Source organism: Vombatus ursinus, unplaced genomic scaffold (assembly GCF_900497805.2).
Source record: "Vombatus ursinus unplaced genomic scaffold, bare-nosed wombat genome assembly UNPS02005659.1, whole genome shotgun sequence".
Lineage (NCBI taxonomy): Eukaryota > Metazoa > Chordata > Mammalia > Diprotodontia > Vombatidae > Vombatus > Vombatus ursinus.
In genome coordinates this window covers 10,181,935-10,208,980 of record NW_020945437.1, presented here as the reverse complement: position 1 = coordinate 10,208,980, position 27,046 = coordinate 10,181,935, and the positions used below count along the sequence as shown (strand labels likewise).

General features: G+C 37.3%; 1 protein-coding gene across 1 annotated transcript in view; it reads right to left on the bottom strand.

Moving 5' to 3' along the window:
- The window catches only part of DLG2 (discs large MAGUK scaffold protein 2), a 1,559,742-nt gene extending 1,533,135 nt beyond the window's left edge, over window positions 1-26,607 (bottom strand). The window contains exon 1 of the mRNA XM_027848244.1: window positions 26,506-26,607. Coding sequence (XP_027704045.1) covers window positions 26,506-26,607 — 102 coding nt within the window. The remainder of the gene's footprint in view (window positions 1-26,505) is intronic.
- Window positions 26,608-27,046: the final 439 nt, after the last annotated feature.

Genomic DNA, 27,046 nt, shown 5'->3' with positions numbered 1-27,046 from the left:
CATGGTAAAATGCAGTTGCTAAGCAAGTATTTCTATTACTACTAATAATAATTAGTGTTATTATTGAGAAGGTGGAAGAGAATAGATCTATGTGGAGATCAAACTGGGATCTTGGCATTGTTGGCCCCATGGCACCATGGACTAAGTAGAGACAAACTGAAGTACACAGTTTGGTACCTAAACACACATGTGAATTACCCCACAAATAGAGGCTATGTGACTCATGGAAGGAAAAAATATACACTGCACTAACTGTTCAGGAGTACTATATTAAATGTGTGTGTGTGTGTGTGTGTGTGTGTGTGTGTGTATTTACAGTGAAAGTTTTAATTTTTTTTTCTTTCCATTCAAATAAAGGGGTGCTAATCATTTTTATCATTACTCCTCTCTTTCTATTCATCATATTTTTTTCTTACTAAGAACAGAATCATAGGCTGTATTACTTTTTTTTTTACAGTAACATCTGGGAAAAATACTAATACCTATATATTTGAATTACTGTGACAAAATATGAAATTCTGGGGAGTAATAGACAGAGACTGATTTTCAATATCAGAAGACTGTAGGGCCAGATCATGCTTTCATAACATACTGGTTGTGTGATCCTGGGTAAGTCATTTAACCTCTGTGCCCTGGGTAACTCTGTAAGTCCCTACATAGATTAATCAGATAAGAAGACATTTCTGCTGTTCACTAGATATGAACAAGGCCTGGACATTCCCTGGGCATCTAGGGCATTTCTTAACAAATCTCTCAAATCCAGTTTATTTGACCCATTCCTTTGTATTATTATCATAGATTCATGAGACCATAGACTCTTTGATGGCAGGAGCTATTAATTGGTTATTTTTCTGTATCCCCAGAATTTAGCACAGTGCCTTGGACATAGTATGCACTTAACAAAAGCTACTTGACAACTCATCTTTCTGAAATCATTTTTTCTTCACGTTTAAAATTATTAAGGCCTTGGACTACATAATCACTAAAGTTCCTTTTGGGGCTAATATTCTATAATCCCATACATTGAGAAAACACACATTGTTTAGCTAATTTGCTCAGATTTAGTAGTGGTATAATGGAAATCATGCTAGATATTTACTCAGAAGCCCTGGGTTCTAATCCAAGCTCTACTACTCACCACCTACATCATACCTTGAGCATTAAATCATATAAGACTGCTGGGGTTGTTTTTGTTGTTCAGCCATTTTTCAGTTGCGTTCTACTCTTTGTGACCCCATCTGGGGTTTTCCTGGCAGAGATACTGGAGTGATTTGCCATTTCCTTCTCTAGCTCATTTGATAGATGAGGAAACTGAGGCAGACAGAGTTAAGAGGGTCACACAGCTGTAAGTGTCTGAGGATGGGTGTGAATTCAGGTGTTCCTGACTCTAGGCCCAGCTCTCAATCCACCATGCCACATAGCTGTCCCTCTGGGCATGTTTATTCCACTGTAACACAAGGCAATTGAATTAGATGTTGTCACATTTATAGTTAGGTGTCAGCTTAAGCTATTTCAGACAAGTTCTGTCTGACCTTTCAGCAAATGAATGGAGACCAACATGTCTAATTAATGTTTGCACTGGCCAGGCAGCTCTTGCCAACAATACTCCAATACTCAGGAAAGACTAGGATTACACAGTAACACCCCAACCTAAATTATAGGGTCTTCAAAACATTTACATAAAATTGGGTACTAAAGACTTAAGTGCTAGGGTTACATAAAATATTGTTGGCACAAAAACATGTCTATAATTAAAATATGCAGATTAGCCTGTTCCCCCTGAGTTTTCAGAGGGCAAATGAGACTCACATGAAACTGCAGAACATAGGGTGTGTGAAGAGGAATAGAGTGGAATAAATCTGGAAAGGTAGGTGGGAGCCATATTTTGGATGACTTTCAATTCCAGTACAGATATATAATACGGAGGTTCAATATGAAGTCTATGAACTGATGGAGACACCAAAGAGTGCTGACGTATAGAATATGAAGAAAGAGGAAAACAGGTCAGCCAAGAACAAGCACCTTTGCGTATTTCTGAGATCTTCCAGGGAGTTAAAGAACCAGTAACCAGTACCATTAACATTTTGGTTCAAAGCCAAAATGAGAGTCAGTATATAAGGCTCAGTTTGTAAAAATTGACCAAGTTAGAAGTAAAGTGATTTCGGAGGAGTATAAAACTTGGAATATGGAGATGTGGGGTTCAAGTTCTGGCTTCCCCTCTTATTGTCTGCATGACCATAGAGAAGCTAAATTACTTCTATGAACCTCTTCAGTAAAATGGAGATAATAATAATTTTCACTCCCAAGCTCACAGGATTGAGATGAGGAAAGGGTTTTGTAAATCCTAAGAAAGCTGTTATCAAGGTGTTTTCCTGGTTGCTTTAACAAGGTCTGAATTACTTTTCTGTCTTTCTGAAGTAGCCTGCACGTTGTGGGCATCTGGGGTCTAAAAAGCTTCTTATCAGAAGAACTACATATGACCCATAAATTTTATATTTTCTTCTTCTACTACATGCCAATGTCTGCTGCAACCCAATGAAATGTCTAGACCAGGGCTTCTTAATCTGGAAACGATGAATAGTGTATGTGAGTATGTGTGTATTTTTATTTGTGACACACGCATATGCATATATGTGAGTATGCATATGTACATATATATACATATATGTACTATATTTTTATTTGTAATTGTTGTTGAATCATTTTCTGTCATGTCTGATTCTTCATGACACCATTTAGGCTTTTCTTTGAAAAGATATTGGAGTGGTTTGCCATTTCATTCTCTAGGTCATTTTACAGTTAAGGAAACTGAGGCAAACAGGGTTAAGTGATTTGGCCAGGGTCACAGAACTAGTAAGTGTCAGAAGCCAGATTTGAACTCAGGAAGAGGAGTCTTTCTGACTCTAAGCATGGCACTCTATCCACTGTGCTACCCAACCACCCTCTGAGTCCTAATACCCTTATCTGAAAAAACATGGAAGTAGTAATTCTTACAATAGTCCCTCATAGGGTTGTTGTGAGAAAAGTACTCTATTAACATCAAAACACTATAAAAATATAATTCCACATATATTGAAAAATGTATCACTTGTATATTTGGTCCATGAATTGAGTCAAAACATCTCAAATCTTTATTAACTATTTGCTTTCTATGTGATAGAAACACACTATATGCCTTAAGTTTTGATTTCATGCTTATGTATGTCCTAGAAACCTGTCTATCCTAGCTCCTTCTCGACCTCCTTCTTAAAATTGTCAGGCATGTACCACTTCTCCCTAGTTCCTCTCTTGTTATTCCCTCTTAGAGATTTCCTACAAACCAGACTTAGGAAAGAAAAATTACATACTGAGACTGGGGACAGATTTATTGGCACTCATGTCCAGCTGTTAAATGGTCAGTGAACTTCTATTTGGAATAGTGGATAGTATTTTAGGTATCATTTCTTTTTCTTAGACCAAGATCACATTCTGTTAACTAGTAACAGCTAAATTTTCTGGTTTCTATGCCTATCTGACATGATGGCAGGAGCTCATTTCTCCTCTCCATTTTAGGGATTAATTCATGTACTGGATGGAGGCCCAATATGAAGTTAGTATGGGGGCAACTCAGCTCAATATAGGCGCTTCTTGAAGACTGGCCAATTGGCCACTACAACACTACAACTGAAAAATGGAAATAATGATAATGATAGCACCTAGCTCCCAGGGTTGCTCTGAGGGTCAAATGAGCTAATATTTATAAAGTACTTGCAAACCTTAAAGTACTATATAAATGCTAGTTATCATGATCATCCTAAGAGATTCCAAAAAAGGTAAATCACTCTTTTGTAGGACATGTTCTTCAGTCATTAAGTAAAAGGTATAGTGGAAAGAAATCTGGGAGCTGGTAGTCAGCTTTAAAATCAAACTAGATGAACAAAAATGGAGCCAAGAATCATTTTAAAGATGTTGATTTGCAAACTATTGTACTTGTTGCATTTTAAAATGCCCTATAAATTCTAGGGGAGCACCAGGATTCCAGGCTAGAAGTAATTTCATTTTTTTTTTACTATCTGCTCCAATAAGAGGTCTGGAAACAGACTGTGACCTAAGGATATTTTACTAAATCTAATTTTTCTTTCTTTCTTTCTTTCTTTCTTTCTTTCTTTCTTTCTTTCTTTCTTCCTTCCTTCCTTCCTTCCTTCCTTCCTTGGGTTCTTAAGCACCAGTTATGTTCAATGCTCTTCTAAGCACTGGGAAATATATAAAACTAAGTAAGACATGACCCTTGCCCTCCAAGAGCTTATACTCTATTTAGGTGTATAAGGTATGCACGCAAATGACAATATAGAGGAAATAAGAAATTAGATAAGAGGTACAAAGTAATATGAGAATTCAAAAGGGGGAGGGATCACTTGGATGGCTTGCAGAAACAGAGAAGGCTTCATGAAAGAGGCAGCATCTAGCCAGAGCCTTGAAGAATCAAAAAGAAATAAACATGTAGAGATGAGGAAAGAAGAAACTTGATAGATACACAAAGGCAAAGCTAAAATGTAAAAAGGAGAATTGTTTAGAAGACAGAGTTATTAGGGGGCAAGAGGCATTGAAGTTTTGAGCTGGAAGGGAATTTAGGTATCATCTATTCCTAATTTTTCATTTTGTTTTAATTGTACATATTTTCTTTTTTTTAAGTAATTGATAACTTTTGGTTTCACATCACAACTATTTCCCTGTATAATACTCCCCCATACCCACATTGAACTCCTTATCAGAAGGAAAAATGGTTCAACAAAACTAACTGATACAAGACTTCATTTGACCATATAAGCAACATTCCACACATGTAGTCCGCTGAAAGGAGGAAGATAGGCTTCATCATCTGTTATCAACTAGAGAAGTAGATCACTACCACTAATCTGAGTTTGTGGTTGTGGTTGTTGTTGTTCAGTCGTCAGTTGTGTCTAATTTTTCATGACCCTATGGACCACAGCACACCAATGCTGTCCATGGGGTTTTCTTGACAAAGATATTGGCTATTCCAAAAAGGTTTTTCCTTCTCCAGCTTATTTTACAGATGAGGAAACTGAGGCAAACAGGGTTAAGTGAATTGTTTATGGTCATACAGCTAGTAAGTGTCTGAGGCTGGATTTGAATTCACATCTTCCTGAGTCCAGGCCCTCTCCACTGCCCCACCTAGCTACATCAATCTGAGTTTAGCTGCCTTTTAATCCAATTGCTTCATTCTACAAAGGAGGAACTAGAAGCCTAGGGAGGCTGAGTTACTCTGAGTTTAATTCATTCTCTTGATTTCTCCACTGCCTAGGCAGCAGCCTAGCCTTGCCCTGCCCCTCACCCTATCCCTCATATCTCTAGACTTAGGATCACTCTCCTGATTGGTAAGTCTTTAGCTTGATTCTTTCATGAAGGGATGCAGTCATGTCACTACACTCCTGGCTGAGTTCACTCTTTGGCATTATCAGTTTTCTCACCAGAAGCTTGGCTCCCCCCACCCCGCCCAATCTATCCCTCTTTTCCCCAGCTTTCCATCATGCTTACCTTCTTCCCTTAGAATATAAGCTCTTCAAGAGTAGAGCTTGTCTTTTTTTTCTATTATCCCAACTTTTCCTTTTTTTCTTTTTTTTACTTTTAACATGTGTTTTTAAAACTTTGGGTTACAAATTTTCTCCCTTCCTCACTCCCCACGCACCCTCATTGACAAGGCAAGCGTCTCGATATGGGTTATAGATGTGTAGTCATGCAAAACACCTCCATAGTAGTCATGTTGTGAAAAATTAAGTATATTTCCCTTCATCCAATCCTACCCCCCATTTATTCTATTCTCTCTTTTGACTCTGTCCCTCCTCAGAAGTGTTTGCTTCTGATTATCCCTTCCCCCAATCTGCCCTCCCCTCTATCAACCCCCTGCTCTCTTGTTCCCTTCCCCCCTTATTTTCCTGTAGGGTAAGATAGATTTCCATACCTCATTGTGTATGTTATTCCCTCCTTAAGTCAAATCCTATGAGAATAGCATTCACTCATTCCTTCTCACCTTCCCCCATTTCCCCTCCACTGTGAAAGCTTTTTCTTATCTGTTTCATGTGAGATAATTTGCCCCATTCTACTTCTCCCTTTCTCCTTCTCCCAGTATAATCCTCTCTCACCCCTTAATTTTATTTTCTAGATATCATCCCTTCATCTTCAATTCACCCTGTGCCCTCTATCTATACAGGCATATAATTTTTTTCCCTCCCACTACCCTAATACTGACAAAGGACTCATGAGTTACAAATATCATCTTTCCATGCAGGAATATAAACAGTTCAACCTTAATAAGTCTCTTATGATTTCTCTTTCCTGTTTACCTCTTCCATGTTTCACTTGAGTCTTGTATTTGAAAGTCAAATTTTATATTCAGCTCTGGTCTTTTCCTCAGGAACACTTGAAAGGCCCCTATTTCATTGAATGACCATTTTTTATCCTGAAGGATTATACTCAGTTTTACTAGGTAGGTGATTCTTGGTTGTAGTCCCATCTCCTTTGCCCTCTGGAATATCATACCCCATGCCCTTCAGTCCCTTAATGCAGAAACTGCTAAATCTTGTGTTATCTTGATTGTGTTTCCACAATACTTGAATTGTTTCTTTCTGGATGCCTGCAATATTTTCTCCTTGACCTGGGAATTCTGGAATTTGGTACAATATTCCTAGGAGTTTTCCTTTGGGGATCTCTTTCAGGAGGTGATCAGTGGATTCTTTCAATTTCTATTTTGCCCTCTGGTTCTAAAATATCATGGCAATTTTCCTTGATAATTTCTTGAAAGATGATGTCCAGGCTCTTTTTTAATCACGATTTTCAGATAGTCCAATAATTTTTAAAATCTCTCTCCTGGATCCATTTTCCACGTCAGTTGTTTTTCTATAGAGCTTATCTTTGCTTGCATTTGTTTCTCCAGAGCTTATCACAGTGCCTGGCATATAGGAAAACCCTTAGTAAATGTTTGATCTAGGTATTTAGGTAGTTAATGGCAGAGCCTGGATAGGTTTCTGTCCCAGTGGCTATTCCATTATATGACATGGCAAAGTTACATTAGGTTAGCTTGCCCATTTTGCTAGGTTAATTGAATGAATTTCAGACCCCAGACGGAACATCAAAAAACAAATTCACTAATAATACCAAGTAGGACATATAACTGCTGAATGAGGTGGACAGGCAATCAGGAAGAAGTTGAGTTGTTTCAGGCAGATTGCAGCACAGCTAGCTCATTTATGTTTTTTAAACTCCACTTAGTAACAAACTGCTGAATTCTCCCTTTGTTACTATTGGGTCTGATTCACTAAGCCTCAGATGGGTAATAATCTCATTCTTCACCACTTCTTTCTGCCTCAAAGAGCAATTAGTCTTCTAACACTGAAAATACATTGGAACAGGACCAACATACTTATTTTTTACAAGCCTGCTTCTTCCTACTTAACATAATTATGACATTTTCTTAATAACAGAGACTAAAGTCTTACAAGTCTCTTGATTTCTGTTCATATTATCCTTTAATTGACTACAATTACATTAGAAGACAGGTTAGTGATAGCTTGTTTCAAGATTGCTTCAACGGGACACTGAGTTAAACAAAATCCAATCAAGGAAAGGTATTGCAATTGCAGGTGACAAATAGCAATGGAAAATGTCCAGGTTGCTATTCCTGCTGGTGCGCTAGATCATACCAAGCCTGAAGGTTCAAACAAACAGTCCTTTGACTTAAAATGCAATCTAGGATCCCCATGTCAAAGCAGTTCCCAAGACAGATTAAAAAAGTAGTTCAGGAAGATAAAAGCCAGGGCAAGAAGGTTAAAAGCAGTCAGCATGGAGGTTCTATGGGGTCTCTGGGGCTCTCCATGAAGGTCATAGAATGCATTTATATTCTTCCACAGTAGGCTCTCAGACTGATCTACTTTGGGGGAATGTTAACCAAAACTGCCCCAGGTCTGTACCAAACTTCCTTGATCACTATAGTCATGGTTAGTGTTGTGGGAGTGTGTGGGTGAAAGATGGGGATGAACTCAAGCCATCTCAGTTCCACCAGTATCCTTGAGGGCAGAGATCATGTCTACATCTTTTATGTACTCTCCTCACACAGTCATCTGGGGTAACATAGTAGTTTCTTATGTAAATTGTAAATAGATTGCTAGGGTAATTGAGTAGAAGCAATGAGAATACTTTGATATTATTTCTTTAGAAATGTCTGTGGGTCTCCACAGCAGCATCCTGGATGCAGCCTTTCTCTTTCTTTTTCAAAATATGTCCAGGTGAATGAAGCTTCCTTATGATCTATCTCATTTTCTAGCACTGACCAATAAAGGAGCTCAATCCTCAATTGGTAAACCTCTAACATGTGTATTAAAGAAAGTGGGTCAGAACAATTTTCAGTGGATTGGGCCCATAACTATTATCATATTTCTGTTGCTCACAAATTATGTGATTCCAGCCATTGCAAGTACAGTCCTCGGGGTAATGTTGTGGACTTGAGTTCAGAAATACCTAAGTTCAAATCCTGCCTCTGACATTATGTAACCTCCCTCTGCCTCAGTTTCCTTATCTGTAAAGTAGAAGTGATCATACAGGCAGTACCTACCTCACATGATTGTTACGAGGCTTAACTGAGATGATAGTTGTAAAACAGGAAAGCCCTGTATGAATGTCAGCTCTTATTTTTATTATGCCTATAAGGGTCTTCCCTCCTCTCTCCAGATATACTAATACAACCTGCTATTTTACTTGTGAGAGTTAGTTCTATGTCACCAGGAACCCTTCTAGGTCTCCAACTTCGTCAAGTCAGAAGAGTAGGTTCTAAGCATTGTTGCACAGCTTTTCTACTGGCTGTTAAGTCCCTGGTGGGTACCTGACGAGAGAAGAAATAAGCCCAAGGAGGAGAAAGTTACTTCTTTGCTATAGTCAGTAGACCGACCCACAGAATCAGTGCAGGGGGAAAAAGACCTAGAAATATAGGAACAATGCTCATAATCTAACAAGGAGAAATGTAAAGTCCTCATCTAAAGTAAAAAAAAAACTGAAAAAGACAGAAGAAATCTAGCTTAATTAACAATTGTTCATGTAGAAAAATATAGGGGGATTTTAGTTTGCTGTGAAGTTGGTACAGATAAACAGGTTTATATAGAACTGGGGATGGAAGGGGAAAGGAAGAAAGAGAATGAGAGAGACAGTGATAGTTAATGAATCAACTCAAAGCATTATTTTTTTTGTTGACAAGTTGAAAAGGAATATTTTCCAAATATTTGAAGGGCTATAGTGTATAAAAAGAATAAAGCAGCTAGATGGTATAGTAGAGAGAATGTGGGACTTGGAATGAGGAAGAGTTCAAATCCTGTCTCAAACTTTTATTAGCTGTGTGAAGTTGGGTAAATCTCTTATATTCTATATTAGCTTCAGTTTTTCCATATATAAAATGGGGATAATTAAAGCACTAACCTCACTGGATTTTATAAAGATCAAATGAAATTATATATGTGAAGCACTTTGCAAACCTTAAAGTACTTTGTAAGTGCTGACTATTATTATTATTAAACATAATCTAAGTTGTTTCAGTGAACAAAAATAGGATGAATTGGTGGTAGATCTCTGTTCCATAGAAAGCAAAAAAAAAATGACAATTAGAGTTGTCAAAAAAGGAAGAGTTTACTTCATGATTTAGTGAGTTCTCCATCACTTAAGTCCTTTAAGTGAAGAATACAAGACTAATTGTAATATCCTATTTTTGCAGATGAAGAAGTATACAAAGGTTAAATGACTTTCCCAGGGTCAGCTAGTATGTGTTTGAGGCTGGATTTGAACTTCTAAGGCAAGGGATTAGATTAGATGACTTCTAATTCTTTCTCTCAGTACAACCTTGGGTTTCTAGATGTTTATAAGTGGGTGCACCAAAAGTCAAAGAAAGCTGGTTTTCGAGTCGATAGACTTGGTCTCACAAGCTGGGTCTGCCACTTACCACCTGTTTCACCTCAGGCATATCTCTTCCTCATTTATAAGATTAGGGGGTTGGACTAGAAGACCTCTGAAGTCCCTTCTAGTTTTCATTCAATGACTCCACGATCTAATTCCAAAGAAACAATTCTTTCAATGAGCCAGCAACCTATACCCCACTATCCAGTCATATTCAACTACAAAATGGACTGCAATTTGAGGTAATGCATTACCTCAGGTATAGAGGTTACCCTTCATACGTTTCTGTCTTCCCATTTCCCTCCAGCTCTTTCTGCATGAACTTTTCAAGATAAAAAAATTCGCTACATCAAAGCTGTGGAGGAAGCTTGCCCTCCTCTTTGGCCAAAATAAGAATCCAGTTTCTACAATAAATGAGATCATAGCAACACTACTCATACTGCTAGAGATAAGAACCTGTCAGTATTTTCATTATAAAACCTTTTTCCTGGGGTTTACATACCAACTGTAGCAATTTGCTTGGAGCATAACTCCTCCAACACACACAGCTCAAAAATGGAGAAAAAATGTTTTCATTTAACAAAACCTCGAGATAGCTTCCTTGGGAATTAAGCAGGCATTAGAATTCCAAAGAGGCATCTTTTTCTCTTGCATGGTTATTGGGCTCTTTTAAGAAAGGAAAACATAGAAAACACAGAGGAAAACATGGTTTACTATTATTCAAAACTAACTTTTTAAGAAGGCGAGAGCAAAAGAGGAAAAATGGTCATCAACTAGAATATGATAGAGCATGAATTAACTCTGATGATAACAATATTGACCATCTATCCATTACAGTATCTTCTCTACCACCAAAATGTTCTTTGTGTATAAGAATACCCTCATAATTCTATTATGGAATCATCCACAATTTGAAAGAAGAAAACCAATGTTAATGACTTGCTCAGAGTCACATGGTGAGTTCAGCATCCTCAAGGTATGGGAGGAGAAAGACTCTCACTCTGAGCATTGCCTCTCAGCACAATTAGAAAGGAAAGAGGTAGCAAGGTACAAAGAACAGTGCTGACCTACACATCTGAAAAGGTGGGGTTGGGATCCCAGCTCTGACACTTACTAGCTTTAGTCAAACTACTTTCTCATCTGTAAAATGAAGGGAAATAGCTCAATGACTCCTAATGTAATTTCCAGCTCTAATACTCTACGACTGTGCAATGTGGGGACTCCTCTCTCGTCACCACTTATAGAATGTGTAACTTGGCTTCTACCCATTACTGATTGGTCAGCCTCACCATCTCTGCAGTGCACAGGACCTGCCAGATATGTTCCCTGGCTCTACTGGTGAATGCCAAGGACACAGCCCTGCTTCAGATCTCCATAGAGCTGTCTACTGGCATCCAATGGTATGGGAGAAGTTTTCTATTCTCCCAACATAAAACAACAGAATTGATCCAGGTGACCCACTTTCACTCACACAACATTCTCTACCCCTAACCCAAATAATGATAGTAATAATAGCAATAGTAAGGAGAGGAAGCATGTTGTAGGGGATAGAAAATTGGTGTTGGAGGCAGGAAGACTTGAGTTCAAGTCGTACTTCTGACACATATTGGTAGCCTAACTTTGGGCAAATCAAATAATCTCTCGGGGCTATGGGGAAATTTCTAAGACTATAACTTGCAAAGAAAGTATCCACCTGCATTAGCCAAGGAGAATTGGAAAGAGGAGGGGAAGAAGAGAAGGTACCAATTAGAAGGGGTCCAGGGTGTTATGGAAGAAGCTGAGAAACTCAGATAGGAGGTTGAGCTGGGAGTCAAGTAAGGATGGCTACAGCCACTTCTGAAATGATGGTCCAGGCCAGGGAATCACTAATCAGAAGAGCAGTCTTCTAGGCAGAAAAATTGCCAAGGTGGAATGGCTAATGATGAGAAGCTAAAATTCAAAAAATAAGTTGAGCAAAGAGTGTTAATAGTAACAATAGGTAGCATTTTTGCAACATTTTAATGTTTGTAAAGCATATTACGCCTATTACTGTATTTTGATCCTCATCAAAGTCCCGTGAGGTCTGTGCTATTAGCATCCTGATTTTACAGATAGGGGAACTAAGTCTTTGAGACATTTTAAGTATTTACCCAGTGTCACACAGTTGTTAAATGTCTGGTGTTTTTTTTTTTTTTGTTTGTTTCTTTTGTTTTTTTAACTTAGGTCTTCTTAACTCCAAGGCCATCTTTGTATCCATTATGTCACACTGCCTCTTTTCTTTAAAGACCCAAATCAAATATGATTAAGCCTTCTCTGATCTTTCCAGTGAGAAATGATCTTGGTTTCTTCAGTGAAACCTTGTAGAGTACTTTTTTAATCTCTCTCATACAGTTATTGTTCTGTTTTAGTAGGTATAGAACCTATTTCAATGATCATTTTGTCCCCATCAGTGCTTACTATAACATCTAGTGTGTTATAGTGTGTTATAGAAGATAGACTTGGAGTTTGGGAGGCTCAAGTTCAAGTCTTGCTCCTTTGTGACAACTGGATGAGACCCTGAACATCTCTGAACTTCATTTATATCTCTGTGAAATGGGAATAATAATACCTGACTCTCACAGGGTTGTTGGTAAAACACAAATGAGAGCATGTGAAAAGTGTTTGGCAACATTTAAAGCTCTATGTAAATGTCAAATCGTCATAAATCATTGTTGAAGAAATCAATGAACAAATGAGGAGACAAATATACTATTTCTTTCTATAGCTTTTTAACAACCTGCTTCCCCTTCCCTTAACATAAGTAAAGACACTTTGGATTTTGCAGGAATTACTTTGGAAATCTGGCCCAGATCCTCAAACTTAAATCCTGAACAAATACAAGTCACTACCGACTGAAATAAGGATAGCGTTTTATATTCAGAAGAGAGTTGGAGTGGATTCAGAAAAGCTGAGATGAAATCCTGGCTCTACCACTTACTATCTAACTATATAACCATTGATGGGGCACTCCATCTCTTTTGAGGCTCATGTTTCTCATCTATAAAAAGGGTGGAAATGAACTAGTTAAGTGTTGCAGAGGGTAGTGTTCTGGATCTGGAGTCAGGAAGACCTGAGTTCAAATCTGGTCTTTGATACTTACCAACTCTGTGACCTTTAGCAAGTTACTTAACTTCTGTCTGCCTCAGTTTCCTTAATTGTAAAATGGGGGTAATATGAGCACCTATTTCTCATGGTTCTTTTGAGGATCAAATTAGATATGTGTAAAGCAGTTAACACAATGCCTACACACTTAAAAATATTTGTCCCATTCTTTCCTTCCTTCCCTGCATCCCCTACCTTCTAGTGTTCCCTATATGTGCTGTCTTCCCCCATTAGTATATAAACTTTTTCAGGGAGAAAAAAACTGCCATATTTACCTATCCTTGTATCTCTAACACTTAGCACAGTGCCTGACTTAGAGTAAGTGCTTAATAAATGCTTGATTATTCATTCATTGATCATTAGATGGTTTTGCTTAAACATTGTTGGGGAATGTCCATCATGGGGGTGGGGCCCTTCTAGTGTTTCTTGGGAAGTATATGTTGCACCAATACAAAATATATCACATCTTTAAAAAGAAAGAAATTACAGATTACAACTGAACATAAAAATGTGAATTATTGCTATTATCATCTTCTCCACCCACCTCCACCCACAGAGTCAAGCATAATGGTGAGCATATAATAGGTACTAATTAATTAATATGTGAGGTACAAATAGGTACTTGGCAAAATTGCAGTATGTTTGGAGGTATTACTCTGGAATCAAATTGAGAAACTTAGTCACTGGAAAATCAGCCAATTAACATTTTAGTGTCTATTGGGTGCACAGACCCATTATTAGGCTATATCAAAATTAGCATATCTCATCTAGTCTTGTTCTTAGGCGAAATACACATTTATGGTATCATAAATTCCTAATTGGTTTAATATAAAACATGGATGCTAGACCAGTTCATTTTCCTATGGCCTATAATCTATAATGAATGAATTTTTTCCAACAGCAGTCATGAAACAAAAGGATTTAAACTACCTCACAGATTTGGAAAAACCACAATAAAGATAATACAATAAACGATTGTCTAAGAGCAATGCTTATTTTTTTTCCTTTTAAAAATGTAAAAATATTTTGGCTTGTTGTCCACATTTGCATTCCTCAAACACTACTTTATTTGTGAGACAACTGGGAACCATCACATTGGACAATGTTTTCATTCATCCTGACCCAGTCATTTGAACTAGCATGTAAAAGATATGACACCACTCTTGATCCTGTACTAGGGCACTCAGGCACATAATATGACCCAGCACATTCTTCTACATAAACATCAGTGAGAAATCCATTAATATCATAATTAATGCCTCATCCAATGCTACATCAGGAAGTCCAGTCTGTGATTTATTAGGGAGTTAGGCCATGACTTTTCAAAAAACATTAATAGAGAGGAGCTTAGCATAGTGCTTCACACACTGCTTAATAAATGTTTGATAGATTTACTCCCTAAGGTATGGGAATTTGGTTACATTATAAAATAGATTATCCCCCATTCCCAAATAAGTTATGGAAATTTATATATTTCAATTCACCAAAAATGTATTGAGTGCCTACTATGGGTAAGGTTATTGTGTCATGAGTTGAAGATAAATAGACAGTAACAAAAATAGTCTTTGTCCCAAGGAATTGACATTTTACTGGGAGTGGAATTGACATACATAAAGATAAGGAAACACAGAGTATATACAAAGTAATTTCAAAGAGAGAGCACATTAAAACTAGGTTCATCAGGAAAAGCCTCATGTAAAATCTGTGCTTTGGAGGATGCTAGCAATTCTGAGTCAGAGGTGAGAAAGTAGTGTATTCCATACATGGAGGATCACTTCTATTTTGTGTAGAATTAACTGGAGAGAAGAGACACTGGATGCAAAGAGACTAATTAGAAGGCTAATGTGATAGTCCAGACAAAAGGTGAAAAAGGTTTGAACTAAGGAAAAGGTTGACTTAGGTAAGAGAAGGAACAAATATGACAGATGTTGTGGTGGTCAGAAAACATTTATGAAGGACAAGTATTGGGAAAAAGGTGAACAAGGTGGTGTCTAACCTCAAGAAGGTAACACACAATACATAGATAACCACAACACAAATTAAAGTGTTAAGTGCTAAGGAGAGGTCTAAACAATGTGCTATGAGAGAAATACTGAGGGCCAGATCACTTCTAGGACTGGAAGTTCTGAAAGGCTGGAGGTTCTGAAATTTCTGGAGAGTTGAAATTGGGCCTTGAAAGTCTCTGAGCAGGCAAAGATAGGCAAGGAGATCTTGTAGGGTGATATGAGCAAAGGCACACACAAGGAGAGGATGAAAACAGAGGCCAGATTGGTTGCACTGAAGGAGTTTGAGGTAAGGTAACAACCAAAGGATGAAGCCAGATTGTGAAGAGTCTTGAGTGCCAGCCTAATGACTCTGTATTTTTTCTGGCAAGCAAAAGACGGAAGTGACCATTTCTGGTTCTCAGTTCTTTTATTCCCAAACACCTACACAGCTCCATTACTTAATGCATAGTCCAAGTTATGTGCCTGGGACACCCTGGCTATAAAGCTTTAAATCAAGTATTTTCAAAGGCAAGTCGCTAAAGTGAAGTAATATTATCTGGCATGTATATAGTGCTTAAAGATCTTTAAAGCATTTTATATATGTTACCTCATTTGATGCTCACAAAAACCCTGTGGGGTGGGTGCTACTATTGCCCTCCATCTTATGGATGGAGAAACTGAGGCTCAGGGTAACTTGCCTAGAGTTACACAGCTGGGAAGTATCTGAGGCAGGATTTGAACTCAGGTCTTCCCAAATCCAAGATTGACACCCTATGCATTCTGTCATCTACCAACCTACGAACAACACAATAAATGACAAGTCTCATCTAAAAGGCAAGATACTATAGTGAAAAAATTTCTGGCTTTGGAGGTAATAGACTTGGATTCACATCTCAGCTTTGACACTAAATAGCCATGGCATCTTGGAAGAACATTTCAATATTTTTGAGCCTTAGTTTTCTCGTCTATAAAATAGGGCTATTTATACTTGCACTGTCTTCCAGAGCTGTTGTTAAGAAAGTGCTCTCTAAGACCTAGGCTTATACAGAAATTGAATTGTTATTACTCACCAGGTAACCTTCTGGGCTAATCCTGAATCTCTCTAAATAAGTTCAATCCAAAAAGGCTTTATAAATGATTCAACCAAGTCTGGGTCATATCACAATCTTGAATTCTGTAGACTCAACAGCAATTTGGGGGGGGTGGGGGTGGGGGAAAGAGCTAAATGTTTGAAGTGACTCAACCAAAGTTTTGCCTGGCCTGCTTGCTAGGTACATTCTGCACTGATTTTGCTCATTAGCTCATTTTTCATTTTCCTTTTCCAGGTCAGTTTTTTTTTCTTAAGTACAAATTATATAAACTTCTAGTCATTGCCTTCTCTGGTGATAACACACTGATACTGTGTTAATAGGTTAAGACAGAGTCTATTTAGTGATAGATGAACCTCAAAATATGCAAACATTACAAAGTTTGGATATCTTAAAAATTTTCTTCAAGTTTGTTTGTGCATCCATAGAAATAACCACAGGTGTCAAATTAAAATTTTTGTGAGTTCTAGACATTTTCACTTTTAACTAACCTTTTATGGCTCTTCCCTTGTCACTTTGCTCTTCACTGTTCACATTCATTCTCAGACAATATCATTTGATCTACTTTCATGGCTTCTATTGTCCTTGCTAGGCAAATATCTCTGCAATTGGCATCACAATTCCTGATCATTTACCCCCATTTCATATCTTCACAACTGTTTCAGGGCATTTCCATTTGGATTCTATCACCTCATAGCCAATTGTTGGGCTTGAACTCAGGTGAGACACGGTTTTAATCCAGTGTCCAATATTTAATTATGTCACTATAGGCAAATCACCCCAACTTTCTGAGTCTAGGTTTTATCCTCTATACAATGGAGGATAATAATGCTTTGAAGATCTGCCTCATGACTCTGTTATAAGGACCAAATAAGGTATTTTTAAAAGGCTTGTTTTAATGTTGCCTATGACAATGAAGCCCTCATCAGCATCCTGCCCCAACCCTGCAAATTGACTTCCCTTCCCAACTTCTATCTCTCTGTCCATGGACCCATTTATCTGTTCTTCCTGGCTTCAAAAATTGAGATCTTGAAATATCCTTATAATATTATAGATCTAGAGCTAGAAGGGGCTCAAAGGTAATCTTGTGCATCTCTTGCATTTTACTAATGAGAAAAGTTCTCTTCATATTTATTCGGCATATTCCTATATAAGTGCTTCACTCCCCCATTTGAATATAAGCTCTTTGAGAGTAGGCATCTGGATACATGCCTAAATATGAAATGTCATCTCATTAAAAAACAGATAAGCAAGGGAGAAATTACCTTTTAGATATGTGGATGGGGAAAAGTTCATGGCTAAACAAGCGATAGGAAGGATCACAGAAAATAAAAAGGACAATAGTGATTATATACAATTTTAAAAGCTTTTTTTTAAATAAGTCTAATGCATTAAAAAACAGAAGAGAAATGGGTAACTAGTAAAAAAAAAAAAACTTAGTAGCATGTTTCTCTGATGAAGTTCTCATATCCAAGATATATGTGTATATATATATGGAACTGATTCAAATTCATAAGACTAAGAGCCATTCCCAAATAGAGAAATTGTCAAAGAAATGAACAGGCAGTTTTCAGAAGAAGCTTTACTACTAGTAGGTCCATATGCCAAAGAAATCAAAGAAAGAGGAACAAGACTGATATGTTTAAAAAATTACAGCAGCTCTTTTTTATGGTAGCCAAAAAATTATAAACTAAGAGGGTGTCCTCTTATAGGGAATCTCTAAACAGATTGCGCCATATTCTTGTGCTATAAGAAATGATAAGGGGCAGCTAGGTGGTGCAATGGATAGAGCCCTGGCCTTGGAGTCAGGAAGACCTGAGTTCAAATCCAGCCTCAGAAACATAATACTTACTAGCTGTGTGGCCCTGGGCAAGTCACTTAACCCTGATTGCCTCACCAAAACAAAAAAATAAAATAAAATAAAAAAATGATAAAATGGAAAATCTCAATCAAATAGACAATTTCAAAGAAAACTGAGAAGACCTTTATGGATTGGTGCAGACAGAAGCAGGAAAAACTAGAACAAATTATATAGTGATAACATTTTAGAGAAAAACAAACTTTAGAATTCTGCTCACACGAGTCTAAAAGAATAAAGATGAAACCTTCCATTCACTTCCTTTATCACATAAGTGATAAACTTAAAATACAATGACATATACTTTTGGACATGGCTTACACAAGAATTTGTTTTGCCAAATAATGTAGATATATTTTCAGGTGTTTGTTTTTCAGACCTTTTATTTATTTAACTTGTTTAACTGGGAGGGAAGGCAATAGGAGGATCATTATTTTTAAAAAAATACACATAACCTGAAAAATAAAAATGAGAAAACTTCTTTTTTTTAAAAAAAAATAGGGTTTAGATGACCCTAGGGTTTGGAATAGCTCAAGTAGAAATGGGCACCATTGGATAAGGAGGAATCTATTGTCAGAGAGTCCAGGCTACACAAGCTGTGTGTATATATGGAAAAGGAAATTGAGTTCCTAAACAGGTACAGCCTATAGTAAAAATAGTCTGGGAGCCAATAGAAATGGCTATCTGCCTAGCTTTTTTTTTCGGGGAGGGGGACACTCAGTTTCCTCATCTGTAGAATGGAGGAGTTGGATTAAGTAGGCTTGCAGGAAATAAGCATTTGTTGAACACCTACTATGCACCAAGTACTTTTCTTAGGTTGAGGATACAAATACATGCAAAAAGAAAGATGGTTTCTGTCTTCAAGAAGCTTATGAAGGGACAAAAAACACTAAAGAGAGTTTAAAAGGGGAGGAGGAGGAGAAGATGCCCATCCAGGGATACAGTGTTCAGAGAAAGTCAGCTTGAAGAGGAATGATACATAGCCAAACTGGTCCTGTCTCCAAAATGGTGGCCGTAGAAGGAACTCAACAATAGGAAAATAGGGCTGGCATGGAAGAGGGATGAAGTGAGTTAGAAGGCAACTGAGTCATGGTGGCAAAGTCCAGAGAGAATCAGAAGTATAGCCAAAGGGGAATGAGTAGGGGCTGCTACATTTATTTGTAATTCTATTCCCAATGTATAGTAAGATGCTTGGCACAGAGTTGATATTTAGGAAGTCTTATTGACTGACTGTTAAATGATTTGCCCAAAGTCATATAGGTAGTAAGTGACAGGAGCAATATTTGAACTCAGGTTCACCTATTCCACAGGGTTGTTGTGAAAATCAAGTGAGGTAATATTTGTAAAGCTCTTAACACAATCTGAGCACATAGTAGGTGCTCAATAAATTCTTATTCTCTCCCTCCATTTCAAAAGACAGTGTTTCTTCTACTGTATCACTCTGCCTATTCAGACCTTTTACACAACCAGTCTACAAGACCTGCCAATTGTGGCTCCAAAATTCAACTCTCATTTTCTGTTCCCACACCAATTCAGGCAGCCATTATATTGCATTGGCTTCATTTTGCTTTTCAGGTTTGTATACCTTGCTTCCCAGGCCACATGGGCAAGATATTTTACTGTTCTGGAACCTCAGTTTCCTTATCTGTAAAACAAGGCTAAAAATACTTACATGTCTTGCTTCATAGGGCTGTCATGAATAAATCATTTTTGTATCCTGAATTACTACAGAGCTATTATTATCATTTTATTCATAGAAATTGCTAATACCATCCAGTGTATTTTTAAAATGCCTTCCATTTGAGTTTTGATCTCCCTTACTTATGGTCATGCTCGTGTAATATGAGAAGCTGATACTTTTTCCAATTTTATTGCCTATCTATAGTCTCCATACCTGAGAAACAACTTGAAAGTAGAACCCATCTGTAATGTGATAATCACCAGATTGTTATCACTGTCACAAAGAATTTAAATGTTCTTCCACCTACCCAGCTAAGTAAGTGTGAGATCTGTTTTATAGATGGAGAAACTGAAACACATTGACTTGTCCTCAAGCATAGTGTTACTAGAATTACCAGTCTGGGAAGTCGAGGCTGCTGTCACAGTATCAAAGAATCTCAGAGTTGGAAGGAGTTTAGAGATCTAAACCCACAGTCACACAGCTAGTAAATGGCTAAAGGGGGATTCATAATCAGGCTTCCTGACCTCAAATCAAACTTTCCATCCACTGTGCCAAATTCCACCTATTGCCACATCTTCCCTGTATTTACAAATTAAATAAGAATCATAGTCAGTGACCATCTAATCTATCTCATACCTGAAAAAAGACTCTTTCAGTCAGTAGCAGTCACTGGGGCTATAAAAGTAGAAATGTAACTATCCAGGACTTCAAGGAGAATGCATTTTCTCAGGACAGATAACACACCTGAAGCAAAAATAAACAACAAGAAATCCATGTTCTCTTGAGAGGCAGCCCATTTCACTTTTGAACAACTGTTTGGAAGTTGTTGTTTTTTTTTTTTTTCCCTTACATCAAGTTTATATTTTCCACTTAGTATTACTTCTATCCATCACACCTATTTCTGCTCACTGCTCACTTTTTTTTCCTCTTCACCTTTCTTCATATTGAGAAACAGTTTGAGGTAGAGGAAGGAGAACTAAACTTGGTGTCTGATGGCCTTTTGTTAGTCCCTGGTTTACCACTTACTAGTTGAGTAAACTTGCTCAAATAGAGCAAGTTCAGTTCTAATATTTGATACCACACCTTCACCATCCTTGAACTCACTTATCATGTCTCCCTTGAGTCTTCTGTTCTTCAGGAAAAACATTCCCAGTTTCTTCAATCAATCTTTGTTGGCATCATCTCTAGTTCTCTCACCATTCTGTTTATTCTCCTCTAGATATGCTCTAACTTCTCTAATGTCTCACTGTCATTATTAAAATGGGGTCCCCAGAACTGAACACAGTGCTCCAGAAATGGTCTGATCAGGGGAGAATACAGTGTAATTATTACTACTCTAATAATGGACACTATCTAAAAAGCAGCCAAAGTTGTATACCCTAACAACTTTCAGACTTGTTGGTTTCTTTTATATCTCACTCCCCTGGAATAACTTGCCCAGTGCTGAACAGTGATTCTGCAAAGAAAAGCATCTTTTTGTAAAAAAAAAAAAAGTTTTTCTCCAATGTGTCCATTTTTAACGTTTTAACGTTTGAATTTCTATATACTGAGTATTCTCAAAATAGATTACCAGTATAAGCCTTTAACTCATGTTGACAAGTGGCAAATGCCTGTAAGTATCTAAAAGCAGGCTTTAAACTGGTCACATTGAGGTAAACAAAATTCTTATGCCTAAGCAATTAGTTATCAGAGATTATTTTAAGCGCAAAAATATATTGCCAGCTAACATGGATGATACAGAAAGTTACTAGTAACTACAGAAACAATTACAGAGAATAAAGATATTTTGTGTGGCTTCACGGAGCAGCACTAGGACCAATGGATATAAAGTTCAGCTCAACAGATTTTAATTCATAGAAAGAAGAACCATAATACACAACTGCAAATCATTGTCTATATCACCATATGGCTTACAAATTGATGTCCTCACAACAACCCGATGAAATGGGTCATGCAAGTATTACACATATGTGTGAAGGAGCTATGAATCTATCAAAAGAATGCCATCCACTGGCACAGATCAAAATGCCACTGTGATTTAGTAGCAAAAGCCAAATGAATTGTCTCATGCACAAAGAGGTTAAATTACTTGCTTAGTATCATGATCTAGTCAGTATCAAAATTGGAATTTGAACCTAGGTATCTTAATGCAAAGTCTAGCATTCATTATGCTATCGGTATTATTAAAACTATTTTACAGATGAAATAATGGAAGCTCAGTTAGGTTAAGCAACTTGCCTTAGTTTACTCAACTAGTAAGTGGTAAACCAGGGACTCACAACAGGCCATCAGACACCAAGTTTAGTTCTCCTTCCTCTACCTCAAACTGTTTCTCAATATGAAGAAAGGTGAAGAGGAAAAAAAAAAAGATAAATAGAGGAGAGAAAAGAGAAAGAGGAAAGAAGGACCAGCTACTTCTTTCCCTTCTGAACAAGGTAAACTATTGGTCTCCATTCCTTTCAAGTCCCAGAATTGTTCTTTTTTTTTTTTTCCTCTCTGGAGAACTTTTATATATCTAAGCAAGGCTTTCAGCACTTACAAATTGGACAGCTCCAAAATATAGTATTCGCCAAAGCCTTCTGTTCCCTAGCTGCAAATCAATTCTATTCAATTCAGCATATATTTATTAAGCATATAATATGTGAATACGTAGTTTAGAAAAGTTATGATCCCTTCCCTAATGTTTCTTGCAGAGCTGCTCAAGGATTGTTTAATCAAATCATGGTATTTACTTCTGCTCTTAACCAATATTTTACATGCTCCTCATGAACAATTTACAAATGATGAAACTGAGGTACAAAGAACTTAAGGGACTCACTCAAGATAACTTAGGTAGTCATTGGAAGTGCCAGTGTTCAAATTTGGGGTCTTTAACAATTAACTCTCATGCCAAAATGCCTCCCAAAGTTGGATTACATTTTATTACAATGTAACACCTACAATTATAATGCCCAGTATGAAAATTTTGAAAGGTCATAAAGTCAGATCACAAAAAAAAAACAGCTAAAAAGTATCTCTAAAAATTATTGAGTTCTCCTTATATATCCATGCTAGATTTTTTTTGCTTCCATATAATCTCTCAATTTATTTTATTCTTTTAATCTGAAGTATGTTCAATATCTTTTCTTTAAAAAGCATCTTTTCTTTTTTTTAAAAAAAAGGAGAAACCAGATAAAAGAAAAGAATGTTTAATATAAAGTTTTATTTAGAATGATAAAGTAAAAATATATGCACTTTCTCCTAACAGGATCTGAAAATCATGAGAATGCTTAAGGCAATCAAAGAACCCTTCTCTTTGAAAACATGCTCAAAGGCATGAATGCAAATTAGACACTATTCCCTAGGCCATTGGCCTATCTTACTAGATTGGTGATTTGTGCTTAATTTCCCTTGTCTAATAATTCACCTTTACTAATTATCACTTAACACTTTGAAATAGTTTTTAAACATTTGGAATGGATGTTAACCTGAAACTATTACTTGTATATATACCATTATAGCATTATATTGAAAATAGAGGTGGTGGTGGTATGGAAGGATAACTCTCCATTTATTGGTGTGGATATGTGTGTGTATAAAATTATAAAACCTTAAAGTTGACCAGTATCTTCAAAATTTGGATGATCAGTCTTCAGAGATTTTTAGCAGGATACAGGTTGATACAGAGGACACCTCTGAGGTATCTTCTTGTTCTGAGATTCTGTGACTAATAGGATGAAGGATATAGAGGTCATTTAGTCTTAATTCATTGGATAGATGAGAAAACTTAGGCCTACAGAGATTAACTAACTTAAAGTCACAATGAATCAATTGACAGCAGGAGAATTTGAATTCAGATCTTCTCCAAATTGTACTGATCTTCCCACTTTATCCCTCCTTCTTTCTGCCATTTAGTGCAAAGCCAATATGAATTCCCTCTAAATTTCCCAACAAACACCTCCAATGTCTAAAGGTATATCACTTAATAAGATAGTCCACTGTATTTTGATATTTCTAACTTTTACAAAGTATTGTCTTTTTATTGGGTAAAAATCTAGTTCCTCTTAATATACACTATTGCTACTAGTCCTGTGGTTGCTGTTTGGGGAGAGGAATGGAATTAATCTTTTTCACCTGAATACTCCTCAGATTTTCAAGATAGAAATTATGTCTCCTTAAGAATCTATTCTCCAAGCTAAATAAACAATTCCAAATGTCATGATTTCTATTCCCCTAACCATGCAGGCTAGTTTATCCTGGATAAGCGTCAGATTATTAATGTCCACCCTAAAATGTGGTCTCAAAAGATCTTATGATAAACTTATACCACTGAAAAGAAATGATGTCTAGTTTATCTAAATGATATCTAGTTTATCTAACCTTGTCACTTTACAAGTCAACTGAGAGGTCCAATTAAGAGACTTTTCAAGATCATACAGTTAATATATGGTGGTATATTTGAGGTGGTATTTAAATCCAAATCTCCAAGTCTAGTAATCCATGACTATCATGACTACACCATGCAGTTCTTAACTACTTTATAACCACAATTAATACATACAACTTCTGACAACTCCATAAACTCTTTAAGTAGTGAAAAAAGAGAATCAAGTTACTACAATAATAATTGATCCCCTACTGATAAATCTCATTCTGTAGGGAACATAATGGTTCAAAAGTTACTAAAAGTGAAACTTACCAATCTTAGGAGACATATGTATATGTATGTATATGTGTGTGTATCTTTATCTATATATCTCAGAAATCAGAAATATTAGTATTGGAAATTGTCTTACAAATGGATGTTAGAAGACAGAACTGACAATGTTTAAGCTAGAAGGGACCATATAACAGAATCTCTGACCCCAGAAGATAGAATCTTAGAACTGAAAAAAAGGCCTTAGATACAATGAATTCCATTAACCTTATCTTTCAAATGAGTAAACTAAGGCCCAAAGAAGGTACGTGACAACCTAGGTCACCTAAGTAGGAAGTAGGAGAATTAGTATTCTAAATCCAACTTGCTTTTCACTATATCTCATGTTGTCCCCCACAAGACAACCGAAATCATTCAGGCTAGCTAACAAATAGTTTTAAAGTAAGGGGGCTTTTTATGTTTTATGTTTTTCATGCCATCATAATTTTCCAAAAATTATGGCTCCAAAAGCCATCCCATATAATAAATAGCATTTCTGTAAGAAAGAAAAAGAGTAAAAAAAAATCAGCACAACCAATCAATACATAGAAAAAGTCTGAAAACATGTGCAATGTGAAACACCTGTAGACGTCCCACCTTTTTTAGGGGCTGGATTGGGTAGTGCCTTCTCATATCTCTTAACTGGAGTTGTAATTAATCTTTATACCTTTACTACATTCATTCTGATGTGTATGTATTCTTCTTCCATTTTCATAGTTATAGTCTTCTTGTCAGTGAACTTTTATTAAACAGAGAGCTAGGCACAAAGTATAAATAAGAGAAAATCATCTCCCTCATTGAGCTTTTGGTCTAAAATGTGAGTAAAAAGTATAGGTCTTGTTGTGTGGCCATAAGTAAGTCACTTAATCTTCCTGATTCAGTTTCCTTATCTGTAAAAATAGACATAATAATAGCTGCACTTTCTACCTCACAGGGTTGTTGGTGAGCCTCAAGTGAGTTGATAACTATGAGTTGTATGTTGCAAACTTTAAAGTACTATAAAAATGTCACTTATGGCACACATGATAAATTTATGAAAGATGTGTAAAACCAAGAGCAGGTTGTATTCATGCTACTACCTGAGGTGGTCTCTCTGCCTGAATTCTGCCTTTATGATGAGGCTCTTACCAGGAAATAGAACATTTGTGATTTTTAATAATTGAGAAAAGTGAACTTGCCTATTTCTGGTCATGTGCATTGAAGCTTTTTTTTTTTTTTAAAGAGTACAGGAGAGACATATACCAGTATTTTCCGTAGAAAAGGAAGAGTTAAATCTTCTACGGAAAAGTAGGGACAAGCACTAAGAACATTGCTGCTGAGTGATGATTGATGGCTCAGTAACTAAAGACATTGTCACATTGAAAGTGTCAATATTCAGAGGATCAAACATTTCAGGTACACTGGCAACTCGAATAAAACATTTCCGCGCTGGAGAAGTGAAAAACTAAACCTCTGCAAAAACCACGAAGCCTAATTTTCTAGAGAACGAAAAGCACCTGGGGTGGGTCAGTTATTAGCTGAAAACTTCCCTGGTAACTGCGCCACCTTTTGATTTGGTTTCCCTGTGGGGGTTTCACATTGATTTTGTAAACCCCAAAAGGAAAACATTTAGGAGAGTAAATAAACATAAATCAACACTTTCAAAATCACATAAGCGCCGAGACAAACCTTTGCAAAGTAGAATTTTGTAAACTGCTGTCTCCAGGTTCAGCACCAGTCACATCACAGACAGCAGCGACGCCCCCCCCCCCCCCACTCACCACCTCCAGGCAAGATTAAGCCCTCATTTGTTCTGGGTTACAGAATAATTGGTAACCTGTCTAGAGCTCACGGGAGAGTGTGAGGAACCCCATTCTCATTAGCTAAGAGTAAAGACAAATCTCCATTATTTCGAAATCAACATCAGTCATTCAGCTATCCTAGGCTTAGAGTATTCAGTGTATTAAACGTCCCCTCTCCACCTGCCCAGTCACCTCCGGGCCACTATCGTTTCAAACACCACAAATCGCCTAACATAAATGAAGTTCCCTCTGGCCCCAGCACCCCTCTTATACAAAGAGAAAGTCTCCTGTTCATTCCGCTCTGTCTGAGCATTAAAGGGATTTTCGTTGAGTCCCTGAAGCTGTAGGTAGCATGCATGGACTACAGATTATTAACCCATGTCCTACCTTGCATCCAAACATCAACGACAACGTGTTGTTGGTGCAGGCAACTTTGCAGTGGCAAATCATTGGTGTGAAACAGTCAGGGTTCTTAACAATAGGGGACATTCCTTCAGGGCCGCAGCACTGACAGGTTACTGTGGGACGACAACAAGACGCTCCCACAGCACATGGATTGGCGGCATATGCCGCTCAGCAGCTCTCTGCTTTTTTCCTGCTGGTCAGAGGAAGCTTGCTGTAATCGCTCCCTATGTCCCGCTCCATCCCTCCTCGGTTCCGCTGGGCTCTGCTCTGCTCTCCACTCCTTGCCTCTCTTGGGTGGCGAGGGGTGAATCAAGGATGCAACATTGAGCGGAGGACCTCCGTCCGCGATTTCCTAACACTGGGAAATTAGTTTGGGATTTTTTTTTCCCCTGAGAAGGAGGTTGGCTTTTTTTTTAACGTTGAAATTGGAGGAGGAAAAAAAAAAGGGAAGCGAAGTGGGTAGGGTTAAAAGTAGGTGGGGCTGTATTAGCATGTAAAAGGATGTGACCGCCCACTCTCCACG